Raw genomic sequence first — 15,781 nt, 5'->3', positions numbered from 1 at the left:
TCCTAGGTTAATAATGTACGGCCGATGGGTAGTGGGCTCAGTAATACAACGATCCTAGGATAATAATGTACGGCCGATGGGTAGTGGGCTCAGTAATACCAATTACACTTGATTTGGAAATACTAAAGGTTGATTCGATTCCAGGTAGGAAAATGAGAGGAAAAGTTGGAGGATGAAGGCCTTATTTCTTCAGGTAAACTATTGAGACAGCGTGTGGTAACTGTCGAACGTCATTTCATACCTTGTATGTATATGCAAGAGGCTGGTATGTGGCATGTATAGGGTTTACGACCTGGATTCCAGTGCCTGTGCCTACAATACATTTACATGTAGACGTCCATTCGTTTATAGGTGTATAGGCTTCCTGAAAACAGACTATAAGCATTACTAAAAAATTTTGCTTTGGTTTGTGATTTAAAGTTAGAAAAACATTCTGTTTTTGTTGTTCATAAAGGTCAGAAAGGTCAGCCGGTGGTCGAATACCTTTACACAGCCAGCAGGTTTGGAACTCTTCAGTTCTTGAGGTACATTTGTCTTACTAGTTTTCAGCCGAAGGAAAACCACATGGATGCGATACGCGACCAAAGCAATGCTATATTTAGTGATTTGACAGCGTACTTTCCTTACAGCAGTGACTGATTTGCCTCCAGGAGTTATGTACTTTGGTGCAAGAGCTATGTTTTCCTCTGTTATATCTAGGAGAGCTTGGAAAGACAGTTTAATATTGTTCAGTCGTGTTAGTTCGACGACGCTTCGAGAAGTGTCATCAGCTGAAAAGTCGTGCTGCCTTCTAAGAACGAAAGAACTGAATTATTTAAGGGGATGTTGTGATTTAAATCACCGATCTTACTCTTATGGGAGGTCTGTGCAGTCAGCATCTCGTTGTGTGAAAAATTCGAAGTGGAGAAATAAGAAAACAGCTGCGAGTCAATCTCAAGGAGAAAGTATCAGCGGTCCTGGTCGACTGTTGTTTGCTGGAGCGTGTTTCGGATTGGCCGGATTGAGCTATGGATTGTGGCATTTTCTGAAACAGAGGAGATTTCCTGAGGTTTTAGCGCTGAGTGACAGCGATAACAATTCCAGAGCGAAACAGTTCAATTTCATCGCGGATGTAGTGGAGAAAGCCTCGCCTGCTGTTGTTTATATTGAGATCAAGGGGAGGTAATCCTAATCAGCTGTCCAACTGCCACAACTGCTATATTATAGGCCTCCCCCTAAAAACAAAAACAAATATAAGACAAGTAATAACATTTGATAAATAGTAAAGGGAATAATGTTGTATAATGCAATAAAACTGTTATTATGAAATCTATGTCTAGGTATATTTCTGTTGACAAAGTAAGAAGAAGCCCTATATTTTATTTCACATCATTAGTTACTGAGCCCTCTGATTTGTTACTTTTCAAATTCAGTGTAACAGTGTTTAATTCACGTTCTGCATGATGTTACTAATAGCATTATTTTAAATTGGCAGGGTTCCATTTCACCCTGGTCTTGCTACAGTGTCAAATGGATCTGGATTTGTTGTGCGAGAGAACGGCTTGATCCTTACCAATGCTCATGTGGTAGCTAACAAGCCCGCAGTGATAGTAAAGTTGAATGATGGACGTTCCTTTGAGGGCAGGGTGCAGGCTGTGGACCCCGTGTCAGATCTTGCCACTGTGAAAATTGACTGTGTAAGCAGCACAGATGTATATCCTAGCACTGTATTAAACTGGTACCAGTCAGCAGGAGCGACAAGGCAGGGGTTCCCTCTCTCAAAATGTTTGTACATGGGTGCTACATGTTCCTTGCAGTGGTTTAACCATGTACTGGGGTTTCTTCTGCTCATAATAGTGACTGTCATCATTCAAATAAAAACAAATGTTTATTATGGTGTTAACAACAATCAAATAAATAAAAATAGTTGTGTATGTACTATCAGGACTCATGCCACACCATTGTGGCTGACTGCCCACAACAATGTCAGCAGTCAGTATTTTGGTATTTCAGCAAATTATTAATGTCAAAATGTCAAAAGTAAGTTTTTTTCCAAGAATAACTTTAAGCATTTAAAATTCTTCAGAGTTATGGGTCACCTTATTGTAACATTCAGAGACTAGAAGATTTACTATATAAAAAGTTACAAAATTGTTTAAAATCATTTACTAAGAATATATTAGTGCGCATGTTAATGTACAACATTATGGTTGTTAGGAAGATGAGGATGTTAGAAGGTTTCCTTAAATAAATAAATTTAAAAAAAGAATAATTGTTTTTAAGTTTATGATCATGGATATAACAAAGAATTTTTCGATGTATTATTCTTTTTTGAAAATTCTTGGATTCTTGTTTTTGAAAATTCATTGATTCATTTTTATTCTTCAGAATGGTTTGTCCACTATACCTCTGGGAGAATCCTCCAAGATACGTCCAGGAGAGTGGGTGGTGGCTATGGGAAGTCCCCTCTCCCTGACTAACACCGTGACAGCTGGAATAATCAGCACTGTACACAGGGGCAGCCAAGAGCTGGGTATTCACAACAGGGACATGGGTTACATACAGACAGATGCTGTGATAAATGTATGTAAATTAAATGTATGGTGTCATATATATTGATAGTGAGGTGTTATCCTGTTGTCTGTTGAGGTGTTATCCTGTTGTCTGCTTTTCGAACTAACCTATTTAAGATACACTTCACAAAGTGCACATAGCTTTACATGCATGCCTAAATGATAATGACAACAAATGGGTTATGTACAGTGTGAAAAAGCGACCCCTGGGTTTGATATTGGCTCTACAGAGTCTGGGGAAAACCCAAGACCATCTGCAGGTTGCTGCCAGACTTTCCTACGTATAGCCGGAGAGGAAGCCAGCATGAGCTGGACTTGAACTCACAGTGACTGCATGGGTGGGAGGCACCTGGGTCATTACACTGCATCGGCTTGCTATCTCCCACAGCCACGAAGGCCACCCCACCTCCTGCTTAAAGTTGCAGTATAGAATTTATTTATTTATTTGTGTTTACGCCGTACTCAAGAATACTTCACTTATACGATGGCGGCCAGCGTTTTGGTATGTGGAAACGGGGCATAGCCAGGGGGAAACCCACGACCATCCACAGGTTTGCATATAAACAGCCAGAGCTGTGTTTGAGCCTTCAAATAAATTGGATCAGTGAGGAAAAAAAACATCATTGAGATTAAGGGCAAGAACACTTGGATATCAGGTTAATTGTACATAATTTTTGGTAAAATCTTGTTTGTTTATTTTTTAATTTTACAGTTTGGCAACTCTGGAGGTCCACTAGTTAACCTAGTAAGTATGTATTCTTGTTTGTTTTCTTTCCACAAGATCATCCTTGTTGTTTTCACATATTTATTTATTTATTTGATTGGTGTTTTATGCTGTACTCAAGAATATTTCACTCATACCATGCCGGCCAGCATTATGGTGGGTGGAAACCAGGCAGATCCTGGGGTAAACCCACAACCACCCGCAGGTTGTTGGCACAGCTTCCCATGTACGGCTGAAGGGAAAGCCGACATAAGTTTTCACATATTGACACAATACATTAATACATGATTGAATCCTTTTGAAATTGCTATTTATATTGAAAACTTCCAGTCCATGTTATGCTGTGAAGTTCTCAACCCAAAAATTTAGAAAAAAAAAGCAAAACAAAAAAAAACAACAAAATATTCCTGAAAAATATTGAAGCAAGAGTTACCATGGCATATATTTCTTTGGTAAGTGGAGTGGTGTTGAAGATATGGTATTATCTTGTTTGCTTAATGGCTGCAGGCTGCAGTAGCGTCACATCTTTTTATGTTTTCAGAATGGGGAGGCCATTGGTATCAACACCATGAAGGTCACTACAGGTATATCGTTTGCAATTCCCTCAGACAATGCCAGAGACTTCTTGATGAAGGCTGAGAAACTACAGAAGAAAGGTCAGTACAGATAAGTGAAAATTGTAAGCAGGTTTTTGTGCAAATGAAATAAATAAAAAAATATAAATAAATATATCTATATTTGTATCAAAAACTTTGCGGTAAAAAATAAAAAAATAAATGCATTGTTCACAATTTGTGAAGTTCAACCAAATACTAAATCTATCAAAGATCTTTCAGAAGGATGTAAAGGCCTTAAAATGACATTTTTGATACCAACTCTTTAATATGAAGAAAACTAAGCGTCAAAATACTTTCATTTATTTTTTCAGATTTTTTTAAGAGTGTTGGCAGGCATTCAAATATTTGAATACTATGGTGGGCTTTATGAGCCATATTAACAGTATCTAGGAACTCTGACGTCACATTATCTGGTTTTCCTGATGTTCACCAGAAAGGAAAGGAATTTTTGGGAACATTATATCAGTAATCGTTTACTCATGAGCAAAAAGGGGTTATCCCAGCATTCTTGAGTCCTGATTAGAGTTGGAAAACTTCCTCTGACGTCAGAGTTCCTAACCCCTGATAGTATGGTCCATAAAGCCCACCTTATAATTCAAATATTTGAGCACCTTTAACTTTTTCACCAAAATCTAAGAAAATAAATAAAAGTATATTTATGCATAGCTTTAAGCAGTCTATGTAGTGATGCCTACTTATATTTTTAGAGGTCTTTTTCTTTAAGAAAAAGTGTTAAGTGGATAAATCACCAAAATCAAACAAAATATTTCACTTGAAAAATGCTTAACTTTAGTTTAAATACCGTAAATATAGAAGACAGGCTAACAAAACATTGAACAAGTTATCATGTTTGTGTTACAGTGGAGTCTAAAGGTTGGTTTGGCTCCCCCAGCCATAGAAGTCCCACAAAACCCCGCTATATCGGCATCACCATGTTAACTCTGACCCCTGCTATTCTGGTAGAGCTAAGACAGAGGATGGGGGACTTCCCAAATGTTACCCACGGGGTGCTTGTCCATAAAGTGGGTTTAGACTCACCAGCTGACAGGCAAGTTCATTAGTTGTTGAAATGAATGCATGGAATAGTTTATGACCAAAATAACATGATGATAATAAAGAGATTCTCATGTTCAGCTCGTCATACAAAGTAAGGTGAGGTATTGATGGTGTGACGTTATAGTTTCCTGATTAATCTGGTCATGGGCTCGCCACACAGGTGTTTCTGCATAATCATAGTTATGCAGAAACACAGTTGTTACTACACCATTCAGGAAACTTAGTGGGAACCTTAGACTTTACGAATGAATGAATGAATGAATGCTTTGGGTTAATGTGGTACAATTTGTCAGTTAGATGACAACGACGAGTCATTAGGTGTGTGTACATATTGTATACTGTGTCTTCTTGTGGCAGTGCGAGTCCATGCTGTCAAAGTGCTGCCACCGCTGAAGTATCTTGACCTCACAGATGACACCCCACCCAGTCACATAATACTGACACCAGGCCAACCAGTCCTGTTTCCTTGCTCTAACTTATCAGTGCCGAGCGCCAAGCGTTGCAGCGACAAGTACCATTTTTAAAGTCTTTGGTATGACCCGACCCGAGTTTGATCATGGGACTCGCGACTTCGACCCTGACGCTGTAACCATTAGGCCACCGAAGGGGTCCAAGACTTTACGAACAAGCTGTAATAATATGCAACTTTTAAATCGAAATGATGTACGAATTTCGGCACAAATACCAGGTTTTGGTCGATATATCTTAAAGTTGTCTAAGGGTCGTCACACAGTGCAGTGCGTGGGGATATATGTCATTTTTAGATTACGATTCCATGTTGAGTAGATGTCATAACTTTTTTCACAGCTCTTACCGGTGAGCTATTCGTTTCGTTAACTCTTACTTTTTTTAAGATGTCAAACCTTTCCATGCTCACCATTAGTGATATAATTTTCAGCAAGGCATTTGGCACTAATGAAGTGATACAGAGAACAATCGCTCATCTATGTCTGAACTCCAATGATACAGTGAAACTGACTAACAAAAAAGGAGTTTCAGACGCATGTAAGGAGAAAGTAAAAGTTATTTCCGTTGAAATATGTGAAAGTGACAGCTATTTATCATATCAGGTGTTTGTATTTCAGGGGTGGTCTCCGTGCCGGCGATGTGGTCACAGGGATTAACGGGGTAGCTGTACAGTCGTCGGCCGATGTGTACCGGGCTATTGAGGCCTCAGCTAGTCTGCAGTTCACAGTTCGGCGGGGCAGAGAAACCCTTGCGTTGAAAATAAATCCAGAGCAAGCCGATTAGAAAGCTGCACTGATTTCGCATTAAATTAAATTTACTTTACACTATGTTGCTTGGTATTAAAATATTTGTAGCATTCGCTGGCTGGCTGGCGGATATATAACCCGTGATTTGGAGCATGTGACTGATTCGTGACGCATAAGCATAGGGCATATTTTTAACTGCGGCAAACAGCTCTGTAAACTTATCTATGAACGGGTAATTACCTGTGATACCTCAATATCAGTCACTCGGTCAGTGGGTCGGCCGGTTGGCCATATTTATTGCCCATATTTACTGGCATTCTATCTTCTAACATGAGCCGTGCACTTAACTAGGGCGTGAATTCAACACAACATGCACATTGTGCGAGATTGTGCGGAATTTGTGTTTGTTTCCTGAGTGAACCTAATAGCTAAAAAAAAAGAAAAGAAAAAAAAAAAAACAGAGGTCTGCAATATATTAACCATTAAATGTGGTTGTAAATGCTTGAAACACAGAAACGTATGCACCATTAGTTCTTGGCATCAGTCCAAATGGCTCGCGCTCAATAAAGCTGGCTGCATTTATAGCCTTGTATGTGTGCTTGGGTTTTAACATCGTACTCAACAATGTTTCAGTCATATGACGACGAGGAGTCATTAGGTGTGTGTACATGCAACGTGTCTTCTTGTGACAGGGCATGCCGCCAAAATGCTACCGTCACTGAAGTATCATGCCAAAGACACCCGGTCAGATTATCCTCGGGCTTAACAGTCATGTTACCCTTCACTGCTGAATGCCTGACAGCAAGAAGTACCAATTTTAAAGTCTTTGGTATGACCCGAAATGGGTTTTATCCCGAGTGTTCCTACTTCGAGGCGGACACTCTGGCCATTAGGCCACAAAACAGTGGATTGTAGTCTTTTGGCTATATAGTCAATAAAACAAAGTGAATTATTATTTGGCATCTTTAATAGGGCCAATAATTCAAAGTGATGCATGCAAAGTAATGTGGGTCTGGAATTTCTAAGATATAGGATCAGCGAGGAGAAATGAGCCTTTAAACTAATGTGTATCTACATGGAATGTCGGGAATGTAGAGGCAGTAAAGCAAAGTAAATGTTGCAAACTAATGTGTATCTGGAGTGTAGGGGATATTGGGTGAGTAAGACAAAGTGAACCATGCAAACCAATGTTTTGCTGAAATATGGGAGATTTAGGCAAATAATGTCTGGATTATGGGAGCTTCGTGGCCAATAATGCAAAATAAACCCTGCAAGCTAATTTGTAACTGGAGTACAGGGATATAGGGTGAATAAGGCAAAGTGAATGTGCAATCTGGTTGGACGCGCATGTCACACAGTGCTGAAAGTCCTAAACATGAACCTTTGGATATTCTTGTCAAATATATTGGAGGCTATTTTGCTCCATATGGAGGACGTTGCTCTCGCCACTGGCGACCAGAATTTGATCAGCGGTGTAGCAGGTTCAAATCCAGCTCTGGCTGGTTTGGTTGCGGCTTCAGGTCAGGAGATTTGACAGGTACCTTGGACAGGGCGAAGGATTACTCTTGACGCTTCAAGCATGAAGCATATTTCCGCCGTATGTGTGAGTAATTCTTGAAAGTAGGGCTAATTAACCAACTTCCTGGCAACAGGAAGGTGAGATGTCATTAATATTTGTATATTTGTGTGTCCATCATACCAATCAAATAAATAAACCTCACAAACCAAAAAATATGAGTGAAAGGTTGACTTATTTGCAGACTTTTTAATATTGTTTACAAAGTTTGATCTCAACATTAAAGATACAATGCTTAACCAATTTGTAAGATTTTGTGGAATACGTGCATGTTGTGTCTACGAATTTTTGTTGAATAATATAATTCGAAATGAAATGAATTCATGTGTTTGTGGTGGGTTGTTGTTACAGTATCAATTCGTAACTACAAAGCATGGTGTTATTTATATTTCATTTACTGTGATATGAGGTCCCTTACGCTGTAATGGAGACTTTTGGTATTGCTATCGTGAAGTTTGTGACAGGTGTAAATGTTAAAAGCCGGAGTCTAGGGAGAATATCGTGGCTTATCGAGAAGTACGGTCAACCCTATGGCATAAAGCATAGATACACCCAATAAACTGAGAAATCTTTTCAGTATTTCGACCAAATTTTATTTCTTATTTTCAGGAGTTATGAATATTGAATCTTGAAATTAAAGGTATATCTGCATTGCTGGTAACAGAACAAAGGCTGAGTGATGGGGTAATAATAGCAGTATCCGGAATGTTCATGCTTTTGCATTAGGCTGCGCGAGATTATTGGTCGATCAACGAGATTTTGTCAAAACTCTCTATTTTTTTAGATTTATTAAGGCTTTCATTTTGGGTAATTTATTAAGAAGACCTTCTCCTCTTCCGTTTAATTGATATGATGATATTATACAGCCAGGCCTGGAAAAGTGTTGTTTTTTTTTTTTTGTTTTGTTTTTTTATAAGTTCTCCAATCTATGGCTTCAATCGACATGTGCAATTGTGCAACCTGAAATTAATCTATAAAAGATTATATTACATAATATTATGCAACTGCCGAAATGTTTAAACTTTAACCTTAATCTATATTAATACAGAAATATATAAGAAACATCTATCAAAAAAAATTAACTTTTTCTTCCACAAAGATTAATGTTAGATGATTTTTTTCCGAACAGTTTACCTCATCAGCCGTGAACGTTTGTGAAAGTTTAAAGAAAAAGTGTGTAGTGATGTATAGGTCGGTTTTAATTATATTTATCGTAAGCACAGTTTTTATGTGCGCGACAACGACCTTTACTGCGTGCATGGATCACGTGACGAACTGGTTTTCTAAAATTGCAGTGATATTAATTATTAGTTATACGTTGTGATTTACCAGTAACGGTCCTTTCTTCTGATACTAAGAGAGAAAAAAAACCCAGATTTTCTTCCGGTACATTGTTCTCGGCGCACACTTTGTCTATTTTCAGAAAAGATTTATCATTTTTGGAGAGTTTTTTATTTGGTCTGCAGACATTCTTGACAACCAATCATCGTTGTTCCTGATAGAAGGCTTAATTTTTTTATCACTGTATAAAATGGACGTTATTGAAGATAACCTTCTCTGTAGCACCAACTCTGCTGCCCGTGCATACGATTCTGTGCAGGATTTAAAGCAACGAACATTTTTAAACCATTCTGAAACAAAATGTTTGTCTCAAAATGCCTGTTTTCACTCCTTTTTGTTGTCGTATTTCTGTCTGACGTTTCAGTTGGGAAGAATCTTAGGAAACGGCAAGCGACGGCGACAGACAAAGTTTTCCTAGGTAAGTTACAGCTTTTTGCCTTGACATTAAAATGCTGAGTGAGCTGTTGCATGTGCTCCCACGGCTCATTAAAAAAATATTGTGAGAAGTTGTATACCTTTCATTCACTTTATTTATTTACCATAAAATAAATTTTGGTTATAATAATTTAAATAAATACAAAAGGCGGGAATAAAACCCCATGGGGCTTGTTCTTTCCCTAATAGTGGATAAAAAGGGATGTATGGTCTCAAAACAGTCGGGTGAATATAACGTGTAAATATTTAGCCTTCAGCACCAAATCAGTAATGGAGAGGTGTAAACATTAATATAACATAAAAGACGTAATAATATTGCAGTGCTACACTGTCTCCAGTATTAACTTGTGCCATCGATTGTAAGACAGGCGCGGTTTTTAAATACATAGTATTTAATTTGTGACGGCGTAAAACACCAATCAAATAAATAAATAAATAAAAAGTGTCATTGACTTAATAGATTTGAGATCCGATGGCAAACTGTGCTGCACTTTAGGGTCTACATGCATGTAGATGAGCCTGCTAAATAGAGTTGCTCTAATGCAGCAGTAGACGGCAGTTGTAGCGCATAATGTCAGCTCAGTAGGAGTACAAAAAATCTGGATTTGAAGCTTGCCGAGGTTGACCACCAAGAGCCCATATCTTAGAGGTCACATATACGGGGTTAGAGCAACGTGATGTCAGCTGTATGAAGGAATGCTTAGTGTTGACAAATTTTCAGTCATATACCGATGGGGAGTCATTGGATGTGTGTCCATATACCGTGTCTTCTTGTGGCAGGGCGAGTCCATGCCGCCAAAGTGCTGCCGCCACTGAAGTATGTGCCATGCAAAAAACGCCAGACATGACACCCCACCCAGCCAGGCACATTTTACTGACAGCGACCAACCGATCCTGTTTCCTTGCTCTAACCTCTCCGTGTTGAGCGCCAAACTAAGCAGCAACAAGTACCATTTTTAAAGTCTTTGGTATGACCCGATCCGGATTTGATCTCAGATCTCCCGATTTCGAGGCAAAATCTCTAACCGTTAGCCTCCGAGGCTGTGCATCAGGTATATGCACATCATAAACTATTTAACGGGGAGGGGATGGAAGCAATGTATGTGTAATAAAAGACTTACAGCACCGAGATTACAGCCAGAGCAGTGTGATGACTGGCAAATGGTCACTCTTAACCGGGAAAATACGACCTCTTGTCAGTTTACATCAGTTAAGTTCTTTTAATTCTAACTGTTCGTGTAAATACTTAAGTTGTAGCAAATTACATCACCCTTCACTTTGGCTTATGATAGAATTATGAAAGGAAAAAATGCAGTGATGTTACTATAAATTTATTAGATGTCGCTCGTGTAGAATTACTCAAAATAATGGGTTATCATCACATTTTAAACAGAATAACATTAAAACAATGCAAAGGGATCAGCTGTATGTCACATTTACACAAATACTGTATTTTATCTTTACTCGACAGCCCAGTGCGGTATCCAAACTGGACTAGGAATCAAGGCCATCGCTGCTGCAGCGGCGAGAGGCATTGGTAGAAGTTGCTCCAAGTACGTATTGATGTGTCTGACCTTTGACCGCATGTTCAGCTCCTACAACCTGGAGTGCTCCGTTGGCCTATGGTGGAGTTTTCAGAGAAACACATGCGAATACCCAGACAGTCATGCCAGACCGGAGTGTGCTGCAGGTAATGTATGACTGGCCTTGTCTATGGCAACCCGACTGTCTGTGCTGTTATTTTAGACATCATCTACATCATCATTGGCTTTCAATCTGTCATATTGTTGTATATATGCGATCCACGAGTGAACGTTGCACTGTGGGAATCTGTGCGCTGCCTCATGTGCATGTTATCTCGTGACGCGGTCAATTTAGATCAGTGACGAATTGCCGCTTGTGATTGCCTTAAGTGACATTTTCAGAAATATAGGCCCAGGAGGTTTAGTCAGGATTCAAATGCAATTCATTTTTGTATTTCGCTGAACCAACTCAGAAATTAATGGAACCGATATTTTAGCAAGTTGAGCTTGCCCTACTTTGATTCGACCATGGTCGCATCCAAGTTGTGGAAACGATAAATTGCACCTTGTAAACGAGGCGTTGTCGTTCACTCTTTGAATCAAGACTACAACAGCTGATTACCACAGTTTCATTTTTATTTAGATACAATGTTTAGGTTACCCCTAAACATTAATATTTCTTATAGTCTGCTTTCACAATCTTTTGACATTAGCTTCATCAGGTCTATCGGAAAAAAGAAAAGAAATTAAATTAAATTAAATTAAAGAATACAAATGAAAACCAATTTTTTTGTTTCATCATTTCAAGCTGTAATATTTCTTTTGATCCATCATATACTTTGAACGTTTATATTTATTTCAGAGGTTTGTCGACCCCCTCCTGGAACCCCTCTGAACGCTCCATTTTCAGCCCCCGATCCCCGATCGTGCTATAGCCTATACGAGTGTTCCCGCACTCCCAACGGTTATCTGGCTCATTTTGAAATGTGTGAGGATTCTCATTTTTTCAACGTGAGAATCGGTGAATGTCAGGATACACTACCCTCCATATGTACACGGCCAATGGTGGCAGCAGCACGTGAGTATACCCACTCACTGCAGCTTTTACATTACACATCACAGAATAACACTATTTTATCAACAACGGATATAATATTTATGTATCTTGGCAATATTAAATATGCCCCAATATTCGCTCAAATCAAATCAAATTACTTATAGTTCTCAAATTAAGAGTTCCAGAAACTGATGGAATTCAAGAAAAATATCAGTGTCGATGCCTGTCTGTGATGGATATTCTCTATTGTACACTTATATATATAGCCTCCTTATAAAGATGGTTTTTTTCTTTTCCAAATCCAATCTAATTTTGCTATTATTTTCCACTAACCCAAATAATTACCTTCGACAAAACATCTGCCTAGTCTGTTCAAGATCGATAATGAAGTTGCTAAAATGTACTCACTAAAAGAAAATGAGTTAAGCTGTTCTATGTAAATACAGAAAATTTGATTTGATTTCGTGAATGCGGATATTTTGTCGGATATAGCCTCTTTAACATATTATTTATTTATTTATTTATTTGCATGTATTTCATTAGTGTTTAACACCGTATTCAAGAATATTTCACTTATACGATGGGGGTCAATATTATGGTGTGAGGAAACCGAGCAGGGCGGAAACCCACGACCGTTCGCAGGTTGCTGCAAACTTTCCCTCGTACGACTGGAGAGGCAACCAGCATGGGCTGGACTTGAAATCACAGCAACCGCATTGGCGAGAGGCTCCTGGATCCTTGCACCACTCTGGCGTGCTAAACCCCACGGCCAAAGATGCCCTCCTTATTAATGTATAGTGCAGTCTGGACATCATTTATCTGTATGGCCACATACGACTTTGATCAAGTTTGTTTTCTTCGCTCTTGTTCGTTTTCTTCGTGTTTTTGCTCCATAAATGTATTGTCTTTTATGACGCAATTCAAAACTATGCATTAGTTATAAAATCTTATGATACGCAACGCAATTTCAACTAACTGTTTTGCCCTGATGCATGGCATGAGTAGATACATGTCTTTATAAATGATTTATGTGAATTACATTATTTTCGTCATTGATGTTATCTTCAAAGTACTCTAATTAATCTTAATTACAAAACCTTACAAAACAAAGACATACATTTAAAAAATTAAACTAGTTTTACATTGATTACTTCTTTGTCATTTTTGAAGTGGGTTCACTTCAAAAACAAAAAATAAAAAGTTTGAATCAAACGACCTCGACCTCTTGCTGGTTTAACACGTACTTTGATCTTATTTTACTTTGTTCTGTGCTCTTAAAAAGCTTTGCGGCTTACATGAGATATCTCATCGGGTGATTTACCTGTTTGTCTACATGTATAGACAGATTCTAGTTTAAGGACATTTATTGGTTAAAACGCTGTAAATCGTGCAAGTTCAGCAAATAGAACGCGTCATGGTGTTAACTTTTTCGGCCAGGTGTGCCTTAACTGGGATTTCTATGTAAAAACGTTGATTTAATTGCGCAGAAAGGATATCCTTTTGATGTGTGAAGTTGTGGTCTAAGTAGGGATGTGAATAAATGTTAAAGCTGGGTCGTCCGAATTGTTAAAGATGCTCAATCGCTAGGATTCACGAAGGGTGGCTTTCTTCCGCTCTCACTAGTCGCTTTTGTGAGGGTTGACGTGTTTCCCACCGGTGTAATGTGCGCATGTCTGTACGTCACACGTGGAACTGTTCGTTAGAAACTACAAAAGGTCGGTCGTTTATCGTGGCTGCGTTATATCGTTCTTGTCTGGAATCGTTGGACACAAGACTTGTTTGTACAGTCCCAGCTACGATAGGGGATTTTTGTCCAGCTCCCCGATATTCACTTCTCCCAGGACCTTAGTGATATAATCGGTCAAAACCGGTTACGTCACTTGTAGGAAATTTCGTCAGTTACTGCACGTTATACCCTGACGCTCTGGTGTCCTCCAGAAATGTTTTCGAGTACGGCGTAAAATATCAATGAAAAATGTTACCCAGGAGCTAAAGGTGGCAAGTATGGTGAGCTCTTTCAAAACCAGAACGCCATTAGATTTTTTTCTTCATTATTTAACCAGCTGAAGTACAGCAAACATGATGTATCGAATAGCCCTGTTTTGGAAAACAGGCCTATGCCGTGTCAATATTAACGCCTCTATAATTCAATTATAATCGCAAAAGAAATATATATATATATATATATATATATATATATATATATATATATAACTTACATACAGTAAACAAGATATAGACCAGAGAAGAGCAGTGATTAACAACCTGCACTTCCAAACTGAAACTGTCAACAATAAATCACTTCACAGCTAATCAGTCCATCAGAACAGGTGTTAGAGTAGCCTGTGGTCGTCTTGTATGCCTTTGACTGCCACTCTGTCACCTGAGCTGTGACAACCGGTTATAATAGACAGCCACTTGTTAGTCATCAAGAGCACGGGGCGCTAATGAGAATAATATTTAGACCGGTTCTTTTTTTAGTATGCATGTACGTGGTTAAAACTCTTCACAGTTTTTCCTACCTTTTCCTCTTTTTTTGTTGACAGCATGAACAATATAGGCATACATATAGTTACATAGGCACGTCCTACAGTAGAATAAGCTTTGTTTACAATTCTCTTTTATGAACTTTATATAACCTTTCTGTGTGTCTTGTCTATTTGTTTTCAGCCTGTTTGGCTCGTAAGCCGTGTACTGAACCAGGTCTGGTGTGGAGCAGTGCTTATTGCCGATGTGTGCATCCCTCCCGTGAGTGACCCTTACCTTTCCTCCTCCCCAGGATTGTCCGGTTTTCTCACATTTATTTATTCGTGTAACTCACGTCGACATGTCATACACAAATAAAATCATAAAATTAATACGGCGATTGGATGCACATTATGACACTGTGACCAATCAAGAGCAAGGATTCAGTGCAGGATATATATTTATGCGCTCAGTCAGTCAGCTTTGATGCCGTTTGCCTTTAAACTATGGTCTTATATTCAAAAGAAACTCTCACGATGCAAAGAGTAGAGAGATCCAGATCCATACATTTATAGCCTAAGTCAAGAGCTGTAATGCTTTGTGTATCAAAGTCAACCGGATTACAAGCCTGCACCTACACTATATTATATATATGGACATAATGCGTGACACGCTCGATGCTGTTTGATCGGTTCTCTCTATTTAATATGTATATTTGCAGACGACCCGCAAGTGACAGCGGGGTAGATCACAACACAGCCTGATAACCTATGTGTAGGACTACAAATGCAGTAGACTTAAATAAAAGATGCATTACTAAGCGTATTTATTCATTTACTTTCTTTTCTTTTTTTTCAGTTGAATAGAGTGGACATCACTGGAATTTTCACTTCAAGAACTCGATATGAAGCACGTGTGTCACGTTGTTCAAAGAAATGCATTTTGGCGAATGTATACAAGTTTGGAAAATAAAAGCAGTCGTGTTTTGATATGCTGGTTGTAAGATTTTGATTTTTCAAGAACATTCGCCGTGGACACTAAATGATGCATGGCCACAAGTCTTATACCACTGTTTTGTTGATACAGATAGCATGTAAATAAGACCATTCCGATATGAACAAGGTTTAACGTAACAGCCGTGGTCATGTGATGAACACTGCGATATATCCTGACATAACAGAATGCATTCTAGCATCATTCAGGCAACAGTCTTTCTGTTA

At 38.7% G+C, this 15,781-nt stretch overlaps 2 protein-coding genes across 2 annotated transcripts; both read left to right on the top strand.

Annotated features, from left to right (window-relative positions):
- Positions 1-559: 559 nt before the first annotated feature.
- On the top strand, positions 560-6,241 carry LOC135466695 (serine protease HTRA2, mitochondrial-like). The gene is made up of 7 exons (XM_064744339.1): positions 560-1,161; positions 1,475-1,676; positions 2,368-2,562; positions 3,265-3,297; positions 3,818-3,932; positions 4,755-4,941; positions 6,035-6,241. Exons 1-7 carry the CDS (start codon positions 656-658, stop codon positions 6,198-6,200), a joined length of 1,404 nt encoding a protein of 467 aa, XP_064600409.1. The 5' UTR covers positions 560-655; the 3' UTR covers positions 6,201-6,241.
- A 2,464-nt stretch (positions 6,242-8,705) lies between these two features.
- Positions 8,706-15,543, top strand: LOC135466696 (uncharacterized). Its single transcript, XM_064744340.1, has 5 exons — positions 8,706-9,498; positions 10,987-11,205; positions 11,901-12,116; positions 14,766-14,843; positions 15,420-15,543. Exons 1-5 carry the CDS (start codon positions 9,381-9,383, stop codon positions 15,425-15,427), a joined length of 639 nt encoding a protein of 212 aa, XP_064600410.1. The 5' UTR covers positions 8,706-9,380; the 3' UTR covers positions 15,428-15,543.
- Positions 15,544-15,781: the final 238 nt, after the last annotated feature.

Source organism: Liolophura sinensis, chromosome 6, assembly GCF_032854445.1.
Source record: "Liolophura sinensis isolate JHLJ2023 chromosome 6, CUHK_Ljap_v2, whole genome shotgun sequence".
Taxonomy (NCBI): Eukaryota; Metazoa; Mollusca; class Polyplacophora; order Chitonida; family Chitonidae; genus Liolophura; species Liolophura sinensis.
The sequence above is the reverse complement of the archived record's forward strand: the minus strand, read 5'-3'. Positions and strand labels throughout refer to the sequence as shown.